This window comes from Cyprinodon tularosa, unplaced genomic scaffold (assembly GCF_016077235.1).
Source record: "Cyprinodon tularosa strain WSP-4 unplaced genomic scaffold, ASM1607723v1 ctg186, whole genome shotgun sequence".
Classification (NCBI taxonomy): domain Eukaryota; kingdom Metazoa; phylum Chordata; class Actinopteri; order Cyprinodontiformes; family Cyprinodontidae; genus Cyprinodon; species Cyprinodon tularosa.
In genome coordinates, this window is record NW_024038652.1 from 1,577,651 (window position 1) to 1,594,745 (window position 17,095).

General features: G+C 41.2%; 1 protein-coding gene across 2 annotated transcripts in view; it reads right to left on the reverse strand.

The window, feature by feature from the left end:
• Positions 1-6,891: 6,891 nt before the first annotated feature.
• Positions 6,892-17,095, reverse strand: part of LOC119781958 (tyrosine-protein kinase CSK) — a 67,244-nt gene continuing 57,040 nt past the window's right edge. For both annotated transcript variants that reach the window (XM_038282620.1, XM_038282619.1), the window contains exons 8-13: positions 15,278-15,377; positions 15,014-15,104; positions 14,800-14,873; positions 13,040-13,235; positions 12,576-12,662; positions 6,892-8,100 (exon numbers count right to left, since the gene is read on the reverse strand). In XM_038282620.1, coding sequence (XP_038138548.1) covers positions 7,918-8,100; positions 12,576-12,662; positions 13,040-13,235; positions 14,800-14,873; positions 15,014-15,104; positions 15,278-15,377 — 731 coding nt within the window. In that variant the 3' untranslated portion in view covers positions 6,892-7,917. The remainder of the gene's footprint in view (positions 8,101-12,575; positions 12,663-13,039; positions 13,236-14,799; positions 14,874-15,013; positions 15,105-15,277; positions 15,378-17,095) is intronic.

The window sequence follows — 17,095 nt, forward strand, 5'->3', positions numbered from 1 at the left end:
CTTGCCTCGCAACGCTGCCAGTTCTGTTAGCTCTACGCCTGCCGAAGACACAGGCGTCCATCCCCGTGAACACTGGGGCGTAACTCAACGGGAAAGGAAATAATTCTTATTTCTTATTTCAACTGTTGCGTATATTAGCTGTGAAATATGAATCAAGATGCTATGACCGAAAAGATTTAATTGACAGATGACCGTTGATGTATGATTGGCTGAATTTAGGTGTTCAGGCTGACGTAGAACTAACTGGCCTGCAGAAGATAACAAAAAAAAACAAAACACAGATTTTAAGACAGGATTTTTTTTTTAAATAGAAATTTTTTTTAATTTTGAATAGTCTGATAAAGACTACATTTATATACATGTTTAACTCAGAATGATTTGACATTTAAATATGACTTCCCTAGGACTTTAAAGCATTGCTAGCACTATTAGCTAGAACATGAATCCAGATCTCTATCTACTTTGACATCTGAATGCTTCCTGCGCTTTATTGAACACAGCTCCAGCTTTAATCCTATTGGAATCAAATTTCTTCACCTTTTCACACTTAATCATGGACTTTTCCTTGTTTGCAAAGACACTTATGTGCCTAAATTGCTTTGGCTTGTTGTACTCATGCAAGTGATGTAATCCCAGTCCCATGATGTTATGGTAAATATGCACATAAAGCTTTATTTATAACAAAGTGGGCAAAGATAAAAACTAAAAGACAAAGATATCAAATACTACACCAGCAGGATGCCACAGTTTGTCATAAAAACATTGTAAGCAACCAGATTTTAGGTAATAGTGTATAAATTTAAAAAATGTCAAATATCGGACCATGTAACTTTAAAGTTATTTTTACAGCATGTTTCCTTCCAGTATCACCTTGTATTTATTTCGCCATCATTCAACCACCCTGCTCCTGCTAAATAAACTCATCCCCACGGTATGATGCTGCCACCACCGTGTTTTATGGTGTGTTCAGGGAGACTTGTGTTTATTTTTTCACTACGCCTTCCATGCCAGTTTCTTTTAGCATCTTCTCTCACACGTCCCTGACCTGTCCGCTGTGTCCTTTGATCCCGTTTGTCAAATATTTTTCTCTAACGAACCTCAGAGGCTTTTACTAACCAGCTGTATTTATACTGGGATTGTATTTTACTAATTAGGACTGTCATAGGATTGACTGTAATAGTGGTTCTACAGACAGAACAAACAGAACATATATTGAAGTCCATTATAAAGACTAATATACACATTAAAGATACAAGCTTAGCCTACTTCTAGAACAATATCCATTTATTAACAATTTACCAAAACATTCTCCTCAAATATAGAATATCCAGAGCAATAAATCTGACAAATAATCCTTTATAAACACAGACTGCTCCACAAAACCCAAACAAACTGCATCCAACCCCTGTTGGTCCACAGTGCCTTCATCAACACTAAGTCATTACCCTAAAACCAGCAGCGTCTCCTAGTGGCGAGGTCAAAAACAGGGGCAAAAACTTTGAAAGCTCCAAAGTAGCTTTTCAGCTATATATATATATATATATATATATATATATATATATATATATATATATAAATCTATTCATTTATTATTTTATTGTTCTCATAACATATAATTATATTTTAGGTCAAATTATTAGGACATTTATTATCAAATGTAGCATTTATTATTTAATTAGATATTCTTTAATTTTGGCCCTTATGGTCCTCCATAATCATCTTTTAACCCGCACTTTAAGATGCCTTGTTCTAAAGAAGCTTGAATATGAACATTTATCTTCCAAAGAAAAAAATAATACTTATTTTTAGTTTAAGGCATAAGGAGTGGGTGTGGTGACCCAAAAGGAAAAAAAAAAATATCAAAGTATTAATCCACACAGAAACAGGCTGCTAGCTTCTAGGATTCCTGAAGCAGCTCATGAAGACCCGCAGCCTCAGCCCACCTATCCAGCTCACCCTCATTCTGTCACACATGTAGATTTGTCAGCTGCAGTTTGACGTGTGACGGGCAGGCGGGCGGGTGCGAACTCAACACCGCCGCACGCAGGCCTCGTCTGGCAGTCTTCCTCCAACTGGTGTTGTTATAATCAGATTAATTCAGGAGCTAATTAGTTCCTGTTGGGCTCAGCCTGACAGCCGACAGTTACACAGATCCGTATAATAACTTATCTAAAAGCTGATTAACACATCAATCCTCCTGCATGTGTGCTCCTGCTAAGAAGCTGTGTAGTTGTAATGATCGGTAAAATCAGAGAAGACTCAAGCATCCAGATGTGGGAGCACATTTAAGTAACTTGTGTGGGATTCACAGATTAGAACTAATAGCTTTCCTTGAAACAAGTCAATTAATGGAGCTGTACGTTCATCAAGAAGCTGAAGTGCTTGTGTTGGTGGAGCTCTGCAACAGGCCCGTGTCGTGCAGCTGTGGCAGCATAATAAACCAGAGCTGCTGTGATAGGTAGTGACAGCGGCGCAGCCTTAGCCACGAGCATAAACCGCATTTGTTACGTAAGGGCTTTACTGTTGGCGCCCTGTCACTGCTGTTAGAATTCATTGGATTCATGTTTTATTAGGCCCCAACCAACGAGGAAGGCAGATCAGACCAGCTCTGCTGGGGATTCAAGCACGAGCTCATCCTCTTCCTCATCATCATCATCAACTGTAGCAGAGAGAGAGGGAACATTAACCTCACCTGGTTGAGAAACACACCTGGGTTTGCTGAAAGGGAGACACTGAACTTTATGAAGCAAAAGGAACATTAATGCCTTTAATATATTACTTTACATTATTGCCCTGTTTGTATTTTATCTCATTTTTGTTTTGGGAAATTTCTACTTTCCCTTTTTAATCTTGTTGATCATAAATACAAAAGCTTACAGGCGATAGCTACAAGTTTAGCTCCTCCCTGCTAGTCGGTGCAGCACTTGCCAGCTGTGGGAGGATTGTCGATATTCCTAACTTTGACAAAAACGTTGTAGCTACCTTTATAAATGAATATTTATTCAATATCAGGTTAGTTGCACTAATCTGCAAGATGAACCTGGAAATTTTTTTTCCAATTTTGTTGAACAGCTTTTTGGTTTTGAGGGAAATTTTGCATTTTAGACAGTTTGGTAAATAATTTGAAACTTTTTTTAGGCCTTTGAGATTTAAATTATAAACTGAAAGAAGTAAAGATTGTTGCTACCTGCTCATCCAGGAAGATCAAATCCTGCAGATTCTGAATATATCAAATAGTATAGCTCCTAGCTACTGTTCCTCTGATGTCATCAGTCTAAGCCCAGGCTCCCCTCAGGGCTGCGTCCTGAGCCCCCTGCTGTTCACTGTGACGACACATGACTGGGTCCCCACGTTCATCACCAATCACATCCTGAACGTTGCAGATGACACTACGGCGGTGGGCCTCATCAGAGACGACAACGACCTGGACTCAGAGAGGAAGTGGACTCTGGAGGGAGACTCTGCATTGCACTGTAATCATCATACTTGCACTATATGATGAATGTTCAAAATACACTCACCGGCCACTTTATTAGGTACCCCATGCTAGTAATGGGTTGGACCCCCTTTTGCCTTCAGAACTGCCTCAATTCTTGGTGGCATAGATTCAACAAGGTGCTGGAAGCATTCCTCAGGGAGTTTGGTCCATATTGACATGATGGCATCACACAGTTGCCGCAGATTTGTCGGCTGCACATCCATGATGCGAATCTCCCGTTCCACCACATCCCAAAGATGCTCTATTGGATTGAGATCTGGTGACTGTGGAGGCCATTTGAGTACAGTGAACTCATTGTCATGTTCAAGAAACCAGTCTGAGATGATTCCAGCTTTATGACATGGCGCATTATCCTGCTGAAAGTAGCCATCAGAAGTTGGGTACATTGTGGTCATAAACGGATGGACATGGTCAGCAACAATACTCAGGTAGGCTGTGGCGTTGCAACGATGCTCAATTGGTACCAAGGGGCCCAAAGAGTGCCAAGAAAATATTCCCCACACCATGACACCACCACCACCAGCCTGAACCGTTGATGCAAGGCAGGATGGATCCATGCTTTCATGTTGTAGACGCCAAATTCTGACCCTACCATCCGAATGTCGCAGCAGAAATCGAGACTCATCAGACCAGGCAACGTTTTTCCAATCTTCTATTGTCCAATTTCCATGAGCTTGTGCAAATTGTAGCCTCAGTTTCCTGTTCTTAGCTGAAAGGAGTGGCACCCGGTGTGGTCTTCTGCTGCTGTAGCCCATCTGCCTCAAAGTTCCACGTACTGTGCGTTCAGAGATGCTCTTCTGCCCACCTTGGTTGTAACGGGTGGTTATTTGAGTCACTGTTGCCCTTCTATCAGCTCCAACCAGTCTGGCCATTCTCCTCTGACCTCTGGCATCAACAAGGCATTTCCGCCCACAGAACTGCCGCTCACTGGATGTTTTTTCTTTTTTGGACCATTCTCTGTAAACCCTAGAGATGGTTGTGCGTGAAAATCCCAGTAGATCAGCAGTTTCTGAAATACTCAGACCAGCCCTTCTGGCACCAACAATCATGCCACGTTCAAAGTCACTCAAATCACCTTTCTTCCCCATACTGATGCTCGCTTTGAACTGCAGGAGATTGTCTTGACCATGTCTACATGCCTAAATGCACTGAGTTGCCGCCATGTGATTGGCTGCTTAGAAATTAAGTGTTAACGAGCAGCTGGACAGGTGTACCTAATAAAGTGGCCGGTGAGTGTAGAACTCACCTCAGTGTTTCTACTGCATTTTGCACCATGTCTCTCCCACACTGCTGCACTTTATAAATGGAAATGTTCATCTTCACTGCTAAGCTGCTGCTCAGTCACTGTCAGTAAGTTTTATGTAAACGAAATTTTGTTTTGTCTACAGTCTAAGTCTGGGGTCAACAAAAAGGCTCAATCAATAAGGACACTTCAGCCATGATCATTGCTATATAAATATTGTATATGATCGTTAGGAAGGAGTAAGGACCGGGGAAGTTCCTAGCATCTATTCAGATCATCATAGGGAACTCTTCTTGGTCCCCAGCTGCTAGGAACTAAGGTTATATGTTGATATATTGACGCGGTATCGATCTATTTTACTAACAAAATCTCACAACAATTTGCAAAATATCACGAGAGTTTGTAACAGAACGATGAAATTTCACCAGATTTTGAAAGTAAAATAGATCGATACCGCGTTTTTAAAAATCTATTTGATATCAGCATATGAAAATATATTTGAGTATATTATTTTTCAAAGTGTCAGAAATGGATAACAAAACTGCTATTTTCAAGGACTACTTATTTTTGTCCAGCTTTAACATCGGTATGGATATCGGTTATCGGCTACATGAGTTTTAAAATATCAGCATATCGGATATCGGCTAAAATCCCAATATCGTGCATCCCTAGCCTGGACAGAAAAAAAAACGGCTAAGCCCATTACTCTGCAAAGAATAATGGGTCAACATCTCATGATTTATGCAAATCTACAAATGATTTCAGTCTTGCTCTTGAGGACCAAATCTTCTTAGTGTTTCTACAGTCTCTGCTCCTGTGCATTTAAATCAGATTATGGAACCCACTGCAGGGCTGAGAGACAACCCACTATAGATGCAGGGCGCTGCCATTTTTTCAATGCGTACTGGAAAAAGGTCAATTCAAATATTTTTTTATATATATATAAAACTATTAAATCATTTAATTTAAAAGGCTGATAACAAATTAGTTTAATCTATACTCTAAAGCTTTTTCTTTTAAGCATAAATGACCCCTTACTGCTGCTGCCTCCTTGCCCAGTCTGAACCTGGGGTCTTGTCTGGTGTGGTAGATCTGGGCTTTTAGTGCTCTGGTGCTTAGAGGTCTGGTCCTGTGCAGCCATGATGAGTGCCTCTGTGCTGTCCTTCATTCCGGCTTTGTCTAGCCATTGGTAGGATTTCCTGATATCCGCCAATTCGGTTACGTTTCGGTCGAACATCCCATGTTGGACCTCCAGCATCTTATGTTTCCCATTATCTGAGAAATTCACTGAGCACGTTGTCTGTTGGATCCTTGTCCTTGATATACTTATGGATCTTGGATGTTTCATCTTGGATAGTGGCTCTTACGCTCACTAGTCCTCGGCCTCCTTCCTTACAGCTAGCGTATGGTCTCAGGGTGCTGGATTTGGGGCGGTAATCCCGTTCATGGTTACGAGCTTTCGTGCCTTAACATCTGTGGCCTGTCTCTCATCCATTGGCCAGATTATTATTCCTGCAGGGTATCTGATTACTCTTACAGCATAGCTCTTTATTGCACAAGACTTGGTCTTGCCATTGACCTGCCTTACTCTGAGGTATTTGGCCATAGCTGCTTTCCTTCAAGGTTTCCATTTGCTCGTGGGATTCTGAGGTACTTGTAACTGTTGTCAATGTCTGCTATATAAATATATATATATGGTTTCGTTTTACCCCGACTTTTTACACACACTTGATGCACAATGATGCACGTTCTTGTGCATCTCCCCTTTACTAGAGGTTATGTGAGGTGAATTTCTCTGTTGTGAGATCACCAGAGTCACATCTTATTTTATTCCATTGGTAGATTTTACTTACCTACTCAAATGATGGGAGAATATTTAATATAATCTGTATATTTTAGATGAGTTTTTACAGTTAAATGTGCACCTCCAGTCCATCTCATAATATCCAATAAGGTTTTTTAGTTATACAATGCAAATGGGAGATGGAAGGTTGGAATACGTTCAGACCTCTTGGTGTAAGTTGGCTTAATGTATGGCTGAATAATCGGATTGTTAAGTGTTTTGTTTACCCTGAGCTGCAGCGATGGTGGCAGCTCTGCCCCCTCCCCTCTACAGGCAGGTATAATGAACGATGCGTTTCAACAGGCATCAGATGGAATGATTTATTCATAATAGCATAATAAAACGATGAACATTGAAAGCACTGACAGCTGAACCCAAGGCCTCTCACACACACAGCATGCACCATCCCGACCCCAGAGTTCAGGGACGCCGAGCATCACTTCCTGGTTCTCAGAGTCCTCCCTCCCTCCCGGCCAGTTCAGTTCTCTCCTTGTTCTTTTTCTTTTAAACCTTTAAATATATTTGATATAAAAACGAGCCCACGTATGATGAATCATGTGAAGTGCCTCTTCTGCCCCGCTCTTCTCCCGTTAGCACCCTAATGCCACGCCTCAGAATGAAGATGACGCCTCTTCCTGTTCATGAGCTCTTCTTAGGGGGTGGGGGAAGCGAAACTGAACCGAAATAATGGAGGGGGGTGGGACGGTAATAAAAAAATGGTTTAATGACCTCCCTGAAAAAAAAAAATAAAATAATGAAAATGATAAAAAAAATGAGACCCCAACAGCAAAACGAAAAGAGATGTTGGGGGGAAGTGGAGCTCTGTATACTGGAGGCACTTTGGCACAGAGCGAAGCCCCCCCTCTGTGGAATGACAGAGTTGGGCTGAAAGGCGTGCAGAGCCATGTGCTGTTACACAGATCCTGGAATGATTAAAAAAAACAAATCAAGGAGTGAAGAAGAGAGCACCTGACAAACATGGAGGACGAGGCCAGCCCCTCCTCCAGTCTATGTCACGTTTTTTTTGGGGGGGGGGGGGGGTGTGGGGGGGTGGATAAGAAAAGAAAAGGCTTGGTGCCGGTGGATGAGGAAGAGCAGCTCGGGCCGGGTTAGAGAGCGAGGGAACGGCGGCGGGTAAAAGGCGGAGGAAGAAGAGGTGTGATGAAGCTGCTCGGCAAAGCTATACAACACGAACAGAACGGTCCTGGTGAGGAAGCAGTGAGGAGGGGGGAGCGCTTTGGCAGTCCCATGGTTTGGCAAACAGAAGGGAGGTGCTGTGGTCCTCCTCCTCCTGTGCAGGGCTACTCCCTGTCCCCCCCCCTCAGCCTCCGTTCACAGGTAGAGCTCCTTGGCTCTGATATGCTGCAGTTTTTCCCTCAGCATGCGGAAGGAGGGCCGCATGGCGGGGTCCAGGGTCCAGCACTGCTTCATCAGGTCATACACCACAGGGGGGCAGCCGTCCGGGGCGTCCATCTTGTATCCTTTCTCCACCCGTGGCACCACGTCTTTAAGCGGCTGGGGAGACAGACGGAGCCACGTTAGAGCACCGTTTATGAGTGATTTACTTCAAAGCTACAAACTATGGAGCGGAATTTGTTCCATTATTGTTTTAGAAGCAAGAACACATTTTGTAAGAAATACATCCGAAAGCTAAAAAAAAAAAAAGAGGAAAGGTTTTGAGGGGAACTTTGCTTTAGGGGTGACGGATATAGCGAACAGACTCGTATCTCGACTTTCCCCACACACAATAGTTAAAATGATACTGTCCCAACCATGGAGTCCAATTTCTAACCCTAACCTTATCTGATTTTTTCTTTTTTGATTTTATATACTCTAATAATCCCAGAGGGAAATTACTTCTCTGCATTTAACGCATCCCCTTGGGGAGCAGTGGGCATGCCATTGTGAGGCGCCCGGGGAGCAGTGTGAGGTTAAGGGTCTTGCTAAGGGACCCAGAGTGACAGTCTGTGGGAGTGGGGGATCGAACTCACAATCTCAGGATACAAAGCCCTATGCCCTAACCCGCCACTCCCCCTTATCTATTTACCTAAGAGTTAAATTTTTCCCACACACTTTGAATGCATCATTAACCCCTCCTACATAGAATATAACTTTGTTTTTTTTGTTTTTTTTTTACACACACTACAGCAACCGCCAAAGAAATATAGCAACAGCAGGTGTTTCAGCTGAACAATATATGATAGAGGTTTGGATTTCACACCGAGGGCTGCAAAAGGTAGCCGTATAAATGTATTCCACCACCTAAAAAGTTACCCACTGCAAAATCATGTAAACTCTGCATGTCAGCATCTCCCCCCACACCAAATAAAACACTAAATAAATCAGCTGTGAAGACGATGACGTCGTTTGAAAAAGCGATCTCTAATGAAAGGAAAAGGAAGATATGGAGGGAAATCACAGACGTTATATGTTTTGTTATTGTAAATGTTTTAGATGCTCTAATACCTGTGATGTGATTTTTTTTTTTAGAGGTTTTGCAGCTATTCTCTAAACTTGGCCCTGTTCTACATTTTAAGACATTTTTTGTGCTTCTTTAAAATTCTCAGCATGTTAAAATCAATCCTAGTTTTGAGATGCTCTAATAATGCTCTAATTTTTGGACAGTATTTCCACTTTTGTTTTTGTAATTTTTGGTCAATTTTTTTATTCTGCATTTTCTTTTTTAATTACGCACAAAAGAGGCCTTTTATATTTAGCATTTTATTTAGTCTTGTGTTTTTTTTGCCATGTTTCCTGTTTGGCTGCTTGGATCCTGTTAAAGGTCTAATACCGACACCCAAAGACGTCTTGTGGCAGGAAACCTTTGAGCTGGTTAAAATAAATAAATAAATCCATCCATCTTCCGTCACACTTATCCTAAGTGGGGTGGCAAGGCTTAGTGGTTAGGGGTGGAAAGGTTCACAAATTCCACGGTTCGGTTCACGGTTTGTGGTCACGGTTTTCATTTCGGTATACGTTGATTGTTAGCCTGACATGTTGGTCATGTTGCTGTTAGCATAAACAAAACGTGTTGCACAATGCTTGCACACTGTTGCACTTTTATCCACAACTTTCTTTCCGCCGTCATCGTAGGTCACTCTAAATGCAAAGTGGTCCCATACAGCAGACCTATAAAGCGCTGCTGGCGCGTCTTCCAACTCCTGTTCTTTCCCACTCGCCATACCCACACAATTCTCCACAACAACTGATTTTATTCTGCTACACCCGGCTACGCTGCTTCGCTTCTTCTTCTTCTTGTTTACTACTGGTGGTTGGCTTTGGTCGCAGTACCGCCACCTTCTGCTCTGGAGTGGAAACGCTTCGCCTATGAGAAAAAGGAGCAGCGCATGAACCGAACGCAACACACGCGAACCGAACCGAGACAGTCGAACCGAACGGTTCGGACGGTTTTCATAAACCATTCCATCCCTAGTACTGATGTCTATCTCCAGCTGTCTATGGGCGAGAGGCGCAGTACACCCTGGACAAGTCAGCAGTCCATCGCAGGGCAAAACAGTGAAAAACGGGACAACCAACCATTCACACACACACACTCACACTAGGGCTGGGCCATATAGAAAAAAAGCTTATCGATAAAAAAAAATGCATATTGATCGATATCGATAATTACTGAAAAGATTTGAAACCATATTTTATGTGCAGCTCTGCCTGGACTTCTTATAATATTGCTAAATGATTTAATTTTAATAAAAAACACAAACACAGACTTCAAATTAAATCTTTATTTAACCAACTTTTTTAACCATAACAGAATTGTTTTAAAGAAAAATAACTTAAGAGACCTGAGTTATGTTATTAAATACTGACAAAGAATAAACTAAAGTGACCAGAAAAGTGACCAAAATAAATATAACAAATAAATAAATGCCCCCCCCACCGCCGCCCCCGTTTCCTGCTTTAACCTGAGTTATTACTTTGAAGTTTCTGGCCCCTCAGCAATTTTATCTCAATTGTTAGAACTACGTGGGAAACTGCCCAGAACTGAATATATATATATATATATTTTCCCGAAATTCCGGAAGATTCCTCTGAGGAGAGCCGCGCCGGGGCCTACACAGCTCGTATTCCTGCGGCTGTGAGCGGCTGAGATGATAAAAAAAAGTTGGTTTCGTTATCAGACTGGTTTTCACTGGTTCCCGACACATTTTCTAGATGACTGTGGTTTGTTTTTTGTCCGACTTGCCATGACCGAAATACTGCCAGACTGGCGAACTACAAAAACCTTCTTTGAAACAATTTCCTCCGCCTCTCCTTGCTGCACATCTTCATGTGCTCTGTGTTGTGGTTTGAGAGGGCGGCGCTTGATGACGGCGTGCCTGGGTCCGCGATTGCGATTGGTTAGGAGGAAGCAGTGACTAGAATAAACCTACATGCTAGGCTACAATGAGTAGGAAGGAAAACTACGTTTCTTTTTTATCGAACTTTTATCGACCCTCTTTTTTTCTATTGCGCCACACGTCTATCGATCGATATATATCGTTATTGAATTATCGCCCAGCCCTATGTTATTCCACTCCATAACGCATGAGGGACAATCATAAACTAGTTGTGGGTCTAGATAAGGTTGAGGCGGCGAGGAAGTGGGGGCAAGTTTGTCCTACAACGGAGGGACATGAGGGCAAAAAGAGCGGGGGTCGAGGTGGAAAGAGTCCCAGTGTTCTAGCGCACCTCTGTCGTCTAGCTGGTCCAACTTCACGAGTCGTTTATGGCAATGGTGGACAGACAAACAAAACAAGCCGGTAAGGTACCAAACAGGGAATACGCATATTGTAGAGCGGATGTAGATTTGACCAATCAGAGGCCTCCTGTCTGCGGTCACCTACAATTTTGGAGAGGTTCAGTGGAGTGTCTGCAGTAGGGTTGGGGGCACATTTGCGTTCACTGCGACACACAAGCAGACAACCTGGTTCCTGAGCATAAATCAGCCTTAAGCTTTGCAAATTAGTAATTTGAAGAAAAGGCCCTGCACCATCAAAAAGTACCAAGAACTTATTTAGTAACAATGACATCAGCTGAAGGATCCGGATCTAAACATTTCAGGGGAAGACAAAGACGAGCTAATGAGCTGAAGGCCGCCATTAAAGCTGAACAGAGATAAACAGCTTGACATTTCTATGGGAATAATCATCCTTTTATTGTATGTATAACAACATTACATAAAAAAACTGAACATTGGGTTTCAATCTACCGTAATAACAAAAACACTTTAGTGTGAGAAATTATTACTTTTACAATTTCAGTTAAGAAAAAACTTTGATCACATTTAAGGGTAGAGTACAAAAAAATTCATTTCTATTATCTTTATTTACCGTTTAACCAGGCCATTAAAAAAAAAATACTCAAGGGTAAGAAAGCATTACTATTATTGATCATAACCGACTTAAAATGTTAAAAAAATGTAAAGCTAAAGAAGAAAATCTATACAAAAACTTACAAAATCCATATTAACAACACATTTAGTGTATATGAGTTAGAATAAGATGAGCTTCCTGGCATCCAAATGATCGGACAGCCAATAATTAGAAAAAAGAAGTAGGTGTTTCTCTGGTGCACTTTTATTTATTTTTTATTTTATTTTTTAGAAGATGCTTGTTTTCCTTAAGTACAGTAATCCATGATGGGTAGAGTAGCAAGAAGTAAGAGTAGGAATGATCTATTATATTTATATTCAAATAAAATGGAGATAAATTATAGTTTTTCTTTTCTAACGTAAGAGGTTCTTACCTACCTCTGGTTTAGGACTATCGAGATGCCTGTGTATCTTTTTAAACATTAGCAGAGAACAGATTTTTCATAATTCTTTGAGAAAATGTAAACTTAAATATTTTCTATAAATGTTCAGACGTGGTTAAAGCTGCTGCTGTTCTCCTATTGAATATGTCTAAACTCTGGTCTATGTGCTGAAGCCTGCCATCTGCTGGCTCATCTCAGACATGAGAGAGAAGGAGAAAGCCTGCTGAGATACTTACAATTCTAGGGTAAGGCACGCGGCCGAAGGAGTAAATCTCCCAAAGAAGGATGCCATAACTCCAGACGTCCGACTTGGTGGAAAACCTCTGTTGGATAAAAAAAACAAACAAACCAATTAACACATTTTACACGATGCTGACACCATTAGCAGGGCTTTGACAGCTGCTGCCGGAGGAGCTGCTGTCATTAAAGCAGAGATCTAAACATGGAGAAACTAAATTTAGAGGAAGCTCATATTTGTGAAGCTTGTTTGGGAATCTTTAGATGGAGCATCTTTGGGGGATTTTATGACAACTTCTTTAAAGCAAAGTGATGGATTTAAGAAGAGAGAAAAGCTTGAACTTTGTGACTTCAGGAATGGCATAAATAACACAATTTATATGCATGGATTGGAGATGAGTGTTTGTAGGACCTGAAAGTGAGGTGGGAGTCACGGTTAAAAGAAAGCATAAAGCCTGTTCACCTTCTCTCTTAGTGCTTCAGGGGAGGTCCACTTGACGGGCAGCTTGGCAGTGTCCTGTATGGAGGAGGCCTCCTTGGTGAGACCAAAGTCGCTAACCTTGGCGATGTTGTCATCAGACACAAGCACGTTGCGCGCAGCCAGGTCTCTGTGGACAAAGTTGTTGGCCTCCAGGTACTCCATGGCTTCACACACGTCGCTGTAGGGGAGAGAATCAGTTCAGAAATATCACTGTGATTCATGGAAGATGAAAGCAAACGGCCATCTTATCTTAACTGGATAAAATGTAAGACAGATTTTCCATCATTTTTTAAAGCAAAGAACACATTTTGTAAAATAAAATGTGAAAAAATATATCTAGAAATGTAACGTTGAAAATATTTTCAATAGAAAAAAAAAAACGATTTTCTGTTCTTTTCTCAGACTTTGAATTTCCTCTGGAATGAGAAGCAAAGCAGCTTTTCTATTGGTTCAAAAACAATGGCTTATTGGTAAAAAACAATCTATAAAAACATTAGAAAAAACTTCAATATGCAAAAGAAATAAATTTAAATGACAAAATCTGAGAAAAACAGCTAATTAGTCTCAAAATCTTTATTTAAAAAAATGGATGTACCGTAAATTCTCTAATATAGGCCCGGGCCTTTATTTCACTCAAGTGCATCGCGGTCCAGGCCTTTATTGGAAAGAGGCCAGAATTAGAGACAGGCCTCTATTGCTATTTGAGCAAAACAGACTACCAGTGGAATGAATAAAAATGAGATTTTGTGTCTTTTTGAACCTATAAAACACTAGGTTCATTTATTGAAAAAGTACAGTTACCATGTCTCGCTTGGTTTGAAGTAAAAAAAAAAAAAAAAAATCCTCCAATTCTGTTTAATTCTCCTCCTCAGTTTTTCTCCTCCTCTTCATCTCTCCCTTTAATCTCCTCATCACTCGCGCTCCTCATGTTCTGCTGCGTGTCTGTTCTCTTCCTCGCGCAGACGGGCAGCAGTCGGCCTGTCGTCCAGCTGCGCAGGGCTGTGGTACTTGTATGTTACTACCACAAGTATAATGTTGAGGTATGCCCAGAAAAAACGTTTATAGCCCCGGCCTGTATTAGAGACCGGCCATTATTTACCTCCTCTGACAGCGAGACCGGCCATTATTAGAGACCCGGCCGCTATTGGAATACAGGCCAATATTAGAGAATTTACGGTATTTCAGGGTTTCATTTGCCGATTGCATTTTTTCCCCTAATTTCATTTATAAATTGTGTTATTTGCTTAGAACAATAATGGAACAAAATTAACTCCATAAAAAAAAGACAGAATAATGCGCTTTCAGGTAGTTAAACAAGTACCGATGTCTTTTCTAGTAGATATTTTCATCCTTTTCTGCTTCGTCTTATGCACATAAAAACTACTCTATGCTTCCCTCTATTAATGAAAAAAAAACCAATCACCTTACAGTGGATTAATGCACAAATACCGACAGACTGGAACATTTGAGCTCATTTCATGTTCGTTTTTCACAGGTGCTCGAAGATAGCAATGTCTTACCAACAGTTTAATTAAAAAAGGATTAAGCCAAAGCCTTTATGTGCCAATGCAGCAGATATTTGTCAAAGAGAACCATCTGAATTATACATCTGCCTGTAGACAAACGGTTCTGGTATATTTCCAGCTTAAAGGCTGACGCTGCCACTGAGATATTCTGAAGAACCCCAGACAGCTAAACAAAGACTTTTTGATTCATAAGGAAACCAAAGTGAAAAGACTCACAGGGAGAACTTCAGCAAGCAGTCCCCACCAAGAACAGTCCGTCCTCTGGAGCGCAGGTAGTCCACTAGGCTGCCCTGTGGGATGGTTACATTCGAAAAATAAAACACCTGGTGGTATGACCGTGAAGATCTCTACTGGCAAATAACTGATACACCTTTAATATTTAGAATGTTTTGTGATTTTATCAGATGGAAACAGACAGAGACTGCCTGACCTTAGCCATGTATTCTGTGACGATGTAGAGGCTGCCTCTCTCCTCCACAATAACACCAAGCAGCTGCACCAGGTTGTTGTGCCTCAGTTGCCTTTGGAAACAGACGAAGGGGATGAAGGATGCCAGTGGTGTGCAGCAGGTTGTAATTAATTTAACAGCCAAAAATAAAACATCACAGAGAAATGAGGAATTTAGAGGATTGTTTCAAATTTGGGAACGAGAGGTTAGATGATCAAAGGACAAAAAGGAAAAGTCTGATCTTACGTCATGACGGAGGCCTCGGCGATGAAAGCCTGCGCTGTAGCATCGTTTTTGATACACTTCACAGCCACCTTGGTCCCTCTGTAGTCTCCCACCATCACATCTGGCAACGACAGATGTTTTATTTAAATGAGATTGATCGTCTTCAGAGTTTAAAGCTGTCATAGCTGTGTTACAATTGTTGTGATCCAACACTCATTTAACTTCTGCAGCCAATACAGCTGAAACCTTCAAACTGGTTTCAATTACTGTTTCTGCTTTCACTTCTGACCTGATTCCGATACTTAGAGCTGGATATCTATAGATCCTGATACTTTTCCGACCCCAGAGTTGTTTGCTCTAATGTCATCATTACTACTGTTCTCTAAAAGCAAGCATCACATGTATGAATGCACACATGCATATCCTAAAAAGCAACCTTAGGTTAGAAAATGGTCAGAAAACTAAAAAAAAAGGACAGATTATCCTTTAAAACAAATATCCGACCATAAGGGTTCAACCTTACTGGATTTATTAAATAAAAGATGGATAAAGGTAGAAAATCTGAGATGTGTAACCCAACCTAGATGCTGATTACAGATCCTACATCCCACAGGTAAATTCGGCCTGGGTGGTGAGCGAGGACGATAATGAGGCTTTTTTTTTTTTGGTTAAACCCAACAAGTCATCTTAACCAGACCGCATGGTCACTAGTTATAGGTAATAACCAATTTTTAAACTATCGCACACAAAAATATGTCAGATTATATCTCAGGGATTATCTGTTGCAGACATGCTTGTGGGAAAATTCCTTACAGTTAAATGGTGGGCTGAAGTGTCCTTCGAAACTTAGGCTACGTTCAAACTGCAGGCCCTGATGCTCAATTCCACGACTTGTATGTGATCTCCTGTGTGAACTGCAGTCATACAACGAGCAAGTGTACCGCATGCGCAGTAGAGGACGCAATGACGTCACAGGCCAGCGTGCTCTTTTTTTCCGGAGGTAAACATGAATGGTAGTACCGGCCCGCATCTAGCGATAATTTCCAACCATAAAAACAATCTTTTCCATGTGGTTAAACATAAATACTGCTCTCCGCATCATCGTCTGCCATGGTTGTTGTTTTTCTTTCCGATCCTGCGTAGCAAGACGCAGAATAGTGTCCCATGTCTGGTATTAATGACGTTCAGGTTGGATGAATGCGACCTGGCCGTTCAGACACAGGTCGCATTTGAAAAGATCAGATTCGTATCGGATTCAGGACAACATAGCCAAGTGGCCTGAGTCGCATTGGAAAAAAATCGGATCTGTGTTGTTCAGATTGCCATGAAAAGATCAGATCTAGGTCGCATATGGGCCAAAAAAATCGGTTTTGGTCACTTCAGGTTGCAGTGTGAACGTAGCCTTAGATGACACAGGTGGTTGGTCATAAAAGGCTTTTTACATTACAGACTTGTGGAATGTTTATCATTGCTCCCAAAAAAACAGAGGCTTTCTCTGGTGTTAAAATGTTTATGCAGCAAACATTTCCATTTGTGCTGCTTTTGTTTTTTCAAACAATAGTATGAAACATTTCTGCAGCAGAAATTTTAGTTCATGCTGATTTGAATTTAAAATGTTTTAGCCAAAGATTAAAGGCCAAAAGGTTTGAGCAACTTTAAAGCCGAATTGACTGACCCTGAGTTTTTTTTTTTGGTTTCAAGAAGGTGAGGAGGCTGGTTGACCTTTAAACTTTCAATATTATCTTTAAAATGGTAGCAGTACAAACTAAAACATTTTTCTTTTTTCTGACTCCTCTTTTATAGCGTGGAGGTCAGACCTGAGTGAAAACCAGAAATCTG